The 11,845-nt window shown below is 43.2% G+C and overlaps 1 protein-coding gene across 2 annotated transcripts; it reads right to left on the minus strand.

The window, feature by feature from the left end:
* Window positions 1-2,478: 2,478 nt before the first annotated feature.
* Window positions 2,479-9,149, minus strand: LOC310879713 (ankyrin repeat and SOCS box protein 13-like). 2 transcript variants are annotated; one of them, XM_083794540.1, is made up of 6 exons: window positions 9,060-9,149; window positions 7,844-8,027; window positions 6,942-7,098; window positions 6,355-6,489; window positions 6,008-6,205; window positions 2,479-4,475 (listed from the first exon to the last, which is right to left on the minus strand). In XM_083794540.1, exons 1-6 carry the CDS (start codon window positions 9,095-9,097, stop codon window positions 4,333-4,335), a joined length of 855 nt encoding a protein of 284 aa, XP_083650666.1. In that variant the 5' UTR covers window positions 9,098-9,149; the 3' UTR covers window positions 2,479-4,332. The 2 variants fall into 2 exon arrangements, with proteins under 2 accessions (XP_083650666.1, XP_083650667.1); XM_083794541.1 differs by having other exon boundaries at window positions 7,844-8,091; window positions 9,060-9,106.
* Between the last annotated feature and the right edge of the window lie 2,696 nt (window positions 9,150-11,845).

The raw sequence follows: 11,845 nt of genomic DNA on the forward strand, positions 1-11,845 counted from the left end.
AAAACAAGTCAACAATTACAGCGGTTTATTCAATAAAATCAATAAGATTGATTGTATTATGCATTGCATTATATATAATTTCCATACAATATTAATATAAGATACATATTCACATTGATTCAGTATTGTTACACTTTTAATTATTGGGATCAGTGTTGATTTTGACAGATTTTTTTTAAATAAAATTTTAATCATATTTTTACTAGTCATCTGAAATGTTTTGGTTTTAGTTGACTAAATACCACAAGAGTTTTAGTCAACTAAATCTACAGTTGATTTAGTTGACTAAAATCAGAGCCATAGAGTAAGACAGAGTTACGACAACTCCCGTTTACTTCATGGGGCTTCAGTCCTCTTCTACATAGACTTCTATTGGCAAACAGGGACGCCGGAAGTTTACAGAATGCACTGGAGTTGGCAACGTGTCACCGCAGCGCGACACGTTGTGAACTTGTAGATCGGGCTATTTTCTGAGAGTGACACCTGCTGCAACACAACCGAGCATAAAATGACTCCACTATAAGTCCCTCCCCTAACATTGTGGTCTGGTCTTTATTTATTGACTAAATCGCCAGTACATTATTTTAGTCATAGTAAAGGTAGTCGACGAAGGTTTTTCGGGCATAGTTTTAGTCGACAAAATCAACACTGATTTTGGGATAAATTCATCATCAGCTCCACAATAACAGGTAGTGTATCTGAGCACAGTACAGTATGTTCCACCAACATCGGCTCACATTAATAAGACAATGTTTGACACAGTAGATGAGCCACTGTTGGCACACTGTACCAGATACTGCACTACATTATATAACCTTCATATCTGTGAGGCCTTCTCTACAAACTGCAAAGAGTGCAACACTTTGTCTAATAACCGGGAGGTCAAAGGTTACTATTCTGAAGCATAATCCTTTTTTATTATTATTATTGTTATTATATAAACTAGACATTCCCTGCATGCCTGTTATGTTATCCTCTCCTAAGCTATTTTCTTTCTTCCTCTTATTTCCACTGCCGACTAAAAACGAGGTTATTTTAAGCTGTATATAAAGTAGCAGCAGCACCTTTCTGTAGTGGCAGGGTCGAGTTATTTTGGGGCGGGAACCCCTTTTGGTGTTAGCTCTATGCTATGCTTTAGCCATTGCTATTTTTTGAAAAATCGAAGAACCACTGACATAGAAACATAGGTTTTTCAGAAAACTGTCAGAACGTAGAAGACATTTTCTAGAATCTGATCTCAGGTCAGAATGGGTTAAAAGGGAGACATGTATCGTCCCTCTTCATGTGAACAAAAGGCAGCCAAGCGCTTGTGGGGCGTTCAGAGTTCTTTGCTTTATTATTTCTTGGCCTGCCCCTAAGTTAACAGACAAGGTTACTAATCGATGAGACGACATCGTTACCCTGGAAAACAAATCCAAAATGTTGGATGTTGTTGTGATGCAAAGTTATCTATATTTATTTATGATTAAAGTATCGTAAACTGTAAGAGCTTCCAGATTCACAGAGCGAGAGAGTTGCAGCATTCAGGAAGAGATCGAGAAGAGAAGCCAAAAAATAAAGCTGACATTTGCATGATTGATTATTAGTGCAAAGCACAAAACACTGCTTGAGAGCTTCAGATTGAGTTAAGACTAAGAGGTGGACACGTAGATAATACATGTAAACAAACTGGTGTGGACCTTAGTAAATGCGAGCAACAGCTGGACACTTTTTCCTGTAACCTAACTGACCCAAATATTTATTATACTCTTATGATCCTTCCTGGCATATAATGATCACAGTTTAAAAGATGGAATGCGTGGTGCGTGCGTGTGCGTGTGTGCGTGTGTGTGTGTGTGTGTGTGTGTGTGTGTGTGTGAGAGAGAGACATCGACACCATAACAGGGATATCCTTCACACAGACAACATCCTCTGCTGCAGTAAGAGCTCCTACGCAAAGACATGCCAGGTTGGCCTGACAACAAGACATATCCAGAACGCAGACTCTGGTTAAGGGCTGGGTCCCCCCCCCCCCCCCCCCCAGCCAGAACCACAGGCTCAAGCTATAAATAAATATGAAGCTATAGGTTGTGTGTCCTGAGCCAAATTTCAATACTCGCACCCTCTTACGTTATCAGGCTATGAGCAGATCAGACATTTCGTTGGCTCTAAATCGTCCCTTTGAGGTCCGGGAAAAGGCACTGCTTTAGGTTCCCATCTCTCGGACAGCTCCCCATTCCATTGCACTCCAATCCAAATAACAAATCACTTCCAGCAAGTTTACAAGAAACTCTGTGATGGGTATTGGGAACACTTCATGTATAGAGAGTATGCACAGGCATGATTTTCCCATCAGGACACGCCACCCCCTCATCTAGTAAGTAAGTAGCCTATCTCCTGTTTCTGTAGCCATGAGGCCCATAGGGCAGGAGCCTATCTCCTGTTTCTGTAGCCATGAGGCCCATAGGGCAGGAGCCTATCTCCTGTTTCTGTAGCCATGAGGCCCATAGGGGGCAGGAGCCTATCTCCTGTTTCTGTAGCCATGAGGCCCATAGGGCAGGAGCCTATCTCCTGTTTCTGTAGCCATGAGGCCCATAGGGCAGGAGCCTATCTCCTGTTTCTGTAGCCATGAGGCCCATAGGGCAGGAGCCTATCTCCTGTTTCTGTAGCCATGAGGCCCATAGGGGCAGGAGCCTATCTCGTGTTTCTGTAGCCATGAGGCCCATAGGGGCAGGAGCCTATCTCCTGTTTCTGTAGCCATGAGGCCCATAGGGGCAGGAGCCTATCTCCTGTTTCTGTAGCCATGAGGCCAATAGGGCAGGAGCCTATCTCCTGTTTCTGTAGCCATGAGGCCCATAGGGCAGGAGCCTATCTCCTGTTTCTGTAGCCATGAGGCCCATAGGGGCAGGAGCCTATCTCCTGTTTCTGTTGCCATGAGGCCCATAGGGGCAGGAGCCTATCTCCTGTTTATGTAGTGTGAGGCAGCTTGATGTACAAGTACACCCCCTGGACATGACGCTAGTATGTCGCAGTAACTTACCCCCAATCCAACCATCGATGCTGAGTGTCAAGCAGGGAGGCACTGGGTCCCATTTTTACAGTCTTTGGTATGACCCGGCCGGGGATCGAACCCCAACCTCCCAGTCTCAGGGCGGACACTCTAACCACAAGGCCACTGAGCCACCTCATCTAGACTGAGTGGCAAAACATTGAGCAGCATGATGAGTGTTGGAGTTTGGAAGCGCTCGTTGGATAACACTCAACCGTCCTGCGTACCACCTGGTTCTACATGTCACATGATGCAGGAGGCAGCAAAATGTAGTGTTATAGAAAACAAGCACTTCTAAACTCTGACAAAAATAAAATAATCAAATGCAGGGCATTTCTTGGCCCAGGCGGTGGCGTAACCGTCTGGGCACCCGACTGGTAATCCAGTCGGAGTGTGCCGCAGGTTCGACTCCCGAGCCCGACACGGCCTTTACTGCATGTCATCCCCCATCTCTCTCCCGTTTCCTGTCAGCCTACTGTCTGTCCCTTCAAAAAACCAATAAAAGGCGTAAGCCGCAAAAATATCTTAAAAAATGCAGGGCATTTCTTGACAGAAAGTAGCTCATAATGTTTCTATGGTGGGTTTTTATGAAACAAAAACTTTGCAGATATAGAAAGAGGATAATTCAAGCTTTTCGTACAGCTACAATGTTGGTGAGTTTAACATTGTTTAATGCAATCAGACAGGACTTTTCTGTGTGGATGAATGGGCTGTCGAGGCCAGAAAGTAGTTTTTTGACACTCAGTGGGCGTTCCCGCATAACTTCCAGGTACGATGATGTCACGCGCATACCCTCTATAGTACACTCACTGATTCTTGCTCGGGTGGCTTGGGAATAATAATAATTATTATTATATTGTACACTCACTGAGTGTCGTGGGAAGCCTCTACTCTTTGCTCACGCGCAGCTCCTCCCAAAGCAATTTACAGTTTGAATTATTTGGGACAAGCCCTGATTTACGGGTCACGCTGGAAAACGGAAATGAGTGAATGAGCAGAAATTAAGGTATTGGAATTTGGCTCTGGAAATCTCACCCTTACTAAGAGTCAAAAATGCCATCAATAATACATTTAACATTTTTAAATGGTAAGCATATAGTTTAAAACAAGTGGAAGTACTGACAGACTAGAGCAAATGCACAAACTTTCCCTCGCTCACGCACGCACACGCACACACACACACCCCGACAACAGCCTTACTACTAATAGTAATTATTCCTGAGGATTTGCTGGGTGTAGTACAGTATTTATGGCACAATAATGGTACAATATTTTCATGGCGTTTCAAGGCGTCTCTCATCTCCTCAGCAAGAGGACGGGCGCCGATAGCAGAGGAAGTTGATGATGAGCTTTGGTATGGCCAGCTGACCTATGACCTCCAGGGCTCTGGTACCCAGCATGCTCCTGACCGCCACTCTGCTTAGTTGCTGCAGACTCAGTGGAGTGCCTGAAGGCAGCACATATACAACGTTTGTTGGACAAAATAGCGTATACTGTATATATTATATATTATATTTATGGCTAAAGCACTTTTAGCCAACATTGCGTGCAAAGTGTTTCCAGAATGCTGTTGGCTAGTGTTGTAGTCGAGTCCACCTAAAGCGAGTCCAAGTCGAGACCGAGTCAGACTGGAGGCGAGACTGAGTCGAGACCTCATTTTACTCAGGTACAGAAAACACTGGCAGGCTGCTTCAGAACCAGACAGCTCTCTGATAATGTTAACGTGAAAGGGCTCCTCATAATATATATAGGTATAATAAAAAAGATTTCCTTTGCATTGTAGTGACTCGTGATTGGAGTGGACTCGGTGGGGGAAGAGCCCCGAGTCCGAGTCAAGTCCAATTCAAATTGAAAATGTGGAGTCGAGACCCAGTGCCGTCGCTACGTATACGCGCAATACGCACTGCGAGTAGGGCAACACGCCGAGGGGGGCAACAAAATGTGCCAAAATGTGCCAAGCCGACCCTCAAAATAACACATTTCTCCGCGGCTACTCCACGTAATAACGAGCGGCCGTGTGTGCGTCCTCGCAAACAGCGAAAATAGCCGATCTGCACGAGGAATAGCAGTGCTCTCGTCGGGAGGAGGGCAGCACAAATATCCTAAGAGTAGGGCAACCGAATGGTCAGCTACGGCCCTGTCGAGACCTACGAGTAGGGCAACCTTATTGGTCAGCTACGGTCCTGTCGAGACCAGACTGGAGTACTACAACACTAGTGTTGGCATCAGGATCCTGGAGCTGTAGCCTGTAGTAAATGCTGTAGCGGGGCAGAGAACTGCAAATTGCATCACTTTACCAATACAGTAATATTGCATTTAGCAATACAATCCTAGACTTATTTGAATGATCTTGGTGCTCACTATGTAGAATCCAAATTTACTCACAGGCTTCCTTGTACCACATATCAGCCCAGGAAAAGATTAGAGGGTTATGTTATGTCTGACTCAGGTAAAATGGATGGTGGTGTATATCTTAGTATTGAGTTTAGTGTGTGTGTGTGTGTGTGTGTGTGTGTGTGTGTGTGTGTGTGTGTGTGTGTGTGTGTGTGTGTGTGTGTGTGTGTGTGTGTGTGTGTGTGTGTGTGTGTGTGTGTGTGTGTGTGTGTGTGTGAGAGAGTCAATTCAGGCACGGCTGTCTAACTAATCATTAATCTACACTAGCTAACTGATGCAGGGCTCATTAGACAACATTTCGGACACTGAAGTCATTATTTAGCTACACCAAACTAATTACTCAGCTGTTACCAGTGGTGAAAAGTAACTTTCACTTAAGTACTGTACTTTTTGGGGGTATTTGTACTTTACTTGAGTATTTCCCATTTCTAGTACTTTTACTTCTACTCCACTACATCTCAGAGCCACAATTTGTACTTTTACTCCACTACAATTATTTGAAAACTTTAGCTACTATAGTTACATTTTGGCCATTTGAAAATAGCCGATCTACAAGCTCACGACAATACAATACATTGTACTCACTCTCGTAAAACTGCAGGCAGGCTCTGGAGGAGGAACTTGACGCCGTGTAGTCGATGGGTTTCTTGTCGCGGTAGTCGCGGGCAAACACGTTGGCTCCGAACTCCACCAGCGTCTCGATCAGGTCGTCGTGGCCCTGGGCGGCCTTGGCGACGCGATGCAGGGGCGTCTCGTGTAGCCTGGCGGCGTTCACCATAGCTCCTACAGTAACATTTAACAACATGATGCAGGGGTGTCTCGACGAATTAATCACAACTAACACAGAACTAGTCCATGCTAATACAGTCCTTTCAAACCCTATCTAACACTGGTGGTGATCGATCAGGGTTTTTTCCACTCCTGCAGCTCACCTGCATTAAGCAGCACTTGGACACAGTCTGCGTGTACGTGGGAACAGGCCACGTGCAGCGGGGTCCCGTAGTACATGTCATAGGCCTCCAGACTGGCGCCCACCGCAATCAGCAGTTTGACACATTCAGCACTCCCTGAGAAAAGGAGAACAGCATGTTGTTCGTAGAGCTAAAAGGAGAATAGCATGTTGTTCCTAGAGCTTGTAAAAGACAATATATGTTTTCACACAGATATAATTCCAGTGGTGGAAAAGTAAAGCATCAATGTGGAAATATGTATTCAATATTCATTTGAGCGGCCCAGGCCGTAGCGTAACGGTCTGGGCACCGGACTGGTGATCCAGTCGCGGTGTGCCGCGGGTTCGACTCCCGGACCCGACACGGCCTTTACCGCATGTCATCCCCCCCATCTCTCTCCCGTTTCCTGTCAGCCTACTATCTGTCCCTTACAAAATCAATAAAAGGCGTAAGCCGCAAAAAAATATCTTAAAAAAAAAAAAAAAAAAAAAATATTCATTTGAGTAAAAGTACAAAAATATTATGAGTAGTATGAGGCTGTGCGGGAGGTGAGGACAGGGTTGACCTACCTCCCATGCAGGCTTCGTGGAGAGGTGAGGCCGTGCGCGAGGTGAGGGCGGGGTTGACCTTGGCTCCTCTCTCCAGCAGCAGCCGTGCGCATTCGGCGCTCCCCGCCGAACAGGCGTCGCACAGAGGCGTGCTACCGTCAACGTTCCTGGCGTCCACCTTGAAGAAAACGCAAGAAAGAATACTTATTACTTTATCACCGGGTGGAAACCTGGCATGTCCAAAAATAAAAACCGCTACTTTTCAGGAAAAGGAAAAAAATAAACAGTGACATCGTCGATGGGGAATCCAAGCTAATAGAAACTGCAGGATTTCTATTCCTGAAAAGTTGCAATGCGATAATGGAAGCCATAGTTCTCCTTTGTATTTAGTTCATAAAGTTATCATAACTAAAACTAAATGCATTTGAAAATCAATAAAAAGGTTACTTTTCGGGATTGTAATAATGGAAGCCATCGTTCTCACGATAATAAAAATCTAACAAAAAAAATCTGCTTAAATGTCACTGGTGGACAGGTTTCTGAACTGCCCACAGCCCTCCTATGAGACACAGAGTAGAAAATAATTGTGGTATTTTAACATTGAACATAACATTAAGTAGCCTTGCCGAGCCATGAGGCCCATAGGGTAGGAGCCTATCTCCTGTTTCTGTAGCGTGAGGCAGCTTGATGTACAAGTACACCCCCTGGACATGACGCTAGTATGTCGCAGGGACTTACCCCCATGCTGAGTGTCAAGCAGGGAGGCACTGGGTCCCATTTTTACAGTCTTTGGTATGACCCGGCCGGGGATCGAACCCCCGACCTCCCAGTCTCAGGGCGGACACTCTAACCACAAGGCCACTGAGCTGACATAACATTAGTGAGGTCCAATTAAATGAAGAAAGGTATTATTATGGTCTGACCAGTGCCCCGGCGTCCAGCAGCAGTCTGACACACTGGGCCTGTCCACGGAGGGCGGCCTCATGCAGCGGCGTTATGGAGTCCACAGCCACCATGTTGACCGAGGCTCCGCTCTGGATGAGCTGCTCCAGGTGGGACGCCTCGCCCTGACAGGCTGCCTTGTGCACCTCCGTCCTCTCCGACCAGCTGCCTGGAAGGACACAGGTGACAAGTTAACGACTATCTACATTCAACACCAGTGGATCTCAACCTGCCTGGAAGGACACAGGTGACAACGACCATCTACATCAGGGGTTGGACAACTGGCGGCCCAGCTAGGGGCCACATGCGGCCCCCTCCTTCCCTTAATGCATGTTAATATCAGAATAGCTATTGATTTCAGCTGTTAGAATTCCAAACATGCAAACACGACCCGATTTGATTATACTTTATGACTAATATTAAATGACTAGTATTCATTAAATGACTAGTACTTAATGACTAGTATTACAATATTATTGTCTGTTTGTGTCCTTTGTATTTAGTTAGTGTTTGTGCCGAATCTGGGTTGTACATGGTTTGTTGAACTCCCTCTGGTGTTGTGGGTGTGGACTTCGTTGACATTAAGGAAGTATTTAGACAAGTACATGGGTATGTACCCATTGCAAGATGCTGTACTCTGTCGTCAACCCTAAGCCATTCCAGCCTGTCAAAGAGGGCAGGGGTGAGGTGGGTTCAAGGAGTGAGGCCAAGTAGTAGCCTGACCAGTTTGTTTTGGGATGTCTGGAGCCTAGTTTTAAGGGCCTTAGTAGCCCTACAAGTCAGAACCCAAAGCTACTGAAGTTTCTGACATTTTTGAGACCTAGCCCGGTTCGGCACGAATCGATTGGGCTGACCCAGGGGGTTCCGAGAGGGGCTAGGGCCTTAGAGGTGCTGTGGTACCAAGCATTCAGCTTATCATATTATCCTCGCAGGCAGCTATAATAAATCATACCAGGTAAACAATGAACCCGTTACATCAGTGCATGTTTAAACTAACATTATATCTTAAATAAAAGCCATTTTAATAAAAGCAAGTTGGTTAGCACTGAAAGATATCGTAGCCTTTAAGTGAACTTTAACCCCTCCGGATTGTGTTGACAAGCTGACTTGAAAATATCTTATATACTCTAAGGAAAATATAGCCTACATAATAAAAGTGTTTGGCGCAAAAGGCGTTACGCCTCCTCGGTTGTATACTTGCCTATATCACCAAATGTGTACGTTTCGAGATCCATGATTATTCCTTTTCCTTCACCAACAGGTCCAACTGACGCCAGAAGACGATAGCTTTGTAAACAAACCCGGCGCGCGGCTCAACATGTTTACATGCGGCAAGAAAATAATCACGTGGGCGGAAACCATCACTAAAGCACATCGACGTGAATGCTGGGAGTTGTAGTGTAACTAGAGGTTATATAGAATTATAGATAATGTGACACAGTGACAGATGGAGCTTCTCTAATACAATAAATACATAATAACTACAAGAACAATAACCACAATTCAAATAAAAATATGGAATAACTGTTATTTATAGGATCAAATGAAAACATCATGTTACAACAAACTAGTGTAAAGTAAAGCTGTACACTCATAGAATATCATGATCAATGTACCAATGTGCTTCTCACAACGCCAGCAGAGGTCAGTGTTCTTCAACTTTAGTGTAGGCACTATAGGCGTCTTACGTGGAGGCACGGAGCCCCTAAAGTGACATACAGTAAGCTAAATTCTAATATATATATATATATATATATATATATATATATATATATATATATATATATATATATATATATATATATATGGCCCATATAGTCTTACACTGTCATTGTTATTACATATGGTAGTGGTCATCAGGAAGGACAACAGGAGCACAGTAGGTATGTAGCTGCTTGCAGCTGCTATCAGCAAGCCATCTTTTAGGGCCCCTAAAAATCCCTCCTGCCCATGGATCCTGTTCAAACATGCCTGTCTCTCACTCATGAGAGAAACAAAGATCCACTTTAGTTTAAACATGGTTATTTAAGCTATATTATTGTGAATTGTGATTTCCATATACATCATATCCTCCCTTTGAGGCAACCTTGCCTCATAAAACGAATATGGAACACAATTTACCCTAGTCCTCCCTTTGACACTGACTGGCTGGAAGATCAAAAATATGACACAAATAATTAAATCAAACATTACAGTATGTATACAAAATCGGCATTCATACATATAAATTGACATAACTGATAAACCATATTACAAAAATCTGACACTGAAACACAATACACGTCGCTGAATCCAACCCCTTTTGCTTATCAAAGCACCCAATTATCGAATTCAAAGTGTGTTAAGGTTTTCATACTTGGCATCTAAAGCTCTCAGCTTCAGCTAATGTCAAGGACAAAGTTGACCATAATCATCCAAAAAATGATTCGTAACTTTCGTTATTTGTTTAGTTAACTCCTCTTTTAGCACAATGTAGAAAGCACCCATAATTTATATCTAAACACTCTAGATTACCAAGGCTCGTAGTACAGTGTCTTACCTTCTAACCCTCTTATCATTTCAAAGAACTGTGTTTCTAGATCTCGTGCATGCTAGAGGTTACCTCCTTACGTGTCCTATATACCTTTAGAGTGTCCCCACATGTCATAGCATAAATACCTTGTTGACTTTTCCCATTCACAAATTTATTCGAACATAAATAAGAACTTTATGCACAATTAGGACGATTAACACTTATGCGTACGACAGGAGCGCTGTCTTTCGCCTGACAAAGAAACATCTAACTAATTTTACTCCGGTAAATATCTCTATTCAGTTTCCAAATTTCCCTCAGGCATATTCATCCCCATTAAATGCATATTTAAATGCATATTTATATGTGCATTTAAATGTGCATTTCAATTTGCATTTAAATGTGTATTTAAATGCACATTTAAATGCGTATTTATATGTGTATTTAAATGTGTACATAATTAAAACACATAAATACATTTAATTATGCATTTCTATATTTCTTTGCCTATTTATTTATGCATTTAATCATTGATTTATACATTTCTTTGCATATATTTATTTATTTTTGCATTTATTTATTTATGTATTTATTTTTAGTTATGGCAGTTTTAGCCCTCCATACTACAGTACATGGTTTTTGGTGTTGAAATGTTTCTTGTTTTAAATTTTTATATAGCAGATCTACAAGCTTACATCGTGACACGTAGCTATTTTCCAGTGTACTGTATTCAGTAGGGTTAAGTGATGCATGCTATAAACTTTTAGCGCCCGAGTGCCGCACAGTAGTGCAAAGCCTTATTGAAATAACAATGATTATCTTTATTCCCCTGAATTAATTGCGTTTTTTAGGCACTAAACGCACTTGAAAAGTTGTGCAACTTTGCACACACATCACAAGTAGCGAAAATGTACGTATTTTAATCGTAAAATGAAGGGCGTGGCCTAATGGCTCAATAGCGCCCCATACAGAGGTTTGTGCTTGAAGCCCCAAAATATGGTTTCACCTAAATGCATGGAAATTGGTACACACCTGTATCATGTCCAGACTTACAAAGAAGTATCTTAGCACCATGACCTGAACCAAGTCGGACATTTTGAATTTCTTGTGGCATTTTGGTGCAATTTATGCCATTTTCAACATATTAATTGTTGAAAATTCTACAAGCTCATAGCACAGAGTGCCACTCGACGAGCTTGTAGATCTGCTAATTTTGAAAAATCGTGAAAATGTGGCGCAAGTCTTTGAATATATATATTCTTAGAGAACGTTTTGAAGAGAGAGTCGGCTCTCTCTCTACGTCGTCCTCAGACGAGCCCTCCATCGGCGTCTCCAGTCATCTCAGTTCTCCATACATGTGGCCAGCTCATTTGTGCTTTCTGCACCAGCATCTTTCTTTAGTACGTCCACATAGGTAGGTGTGGGACGTCCTCTCGATCGATGCCCGTGTGTTGATTCCCACAGTACAAGC

Source organism: Protomyctophum parallelum (genome assembly GCF_964188405.1).
Source record: "Protomyctophum parallelum genome assembly, chromosome: 22".
Lineage (NCBI taxonomy): Eukaryota > Metazoa > Chordata > Actinopteri > Myctophiformes > Myctophidae > Protomyctophum > Protomyctophum parallelum.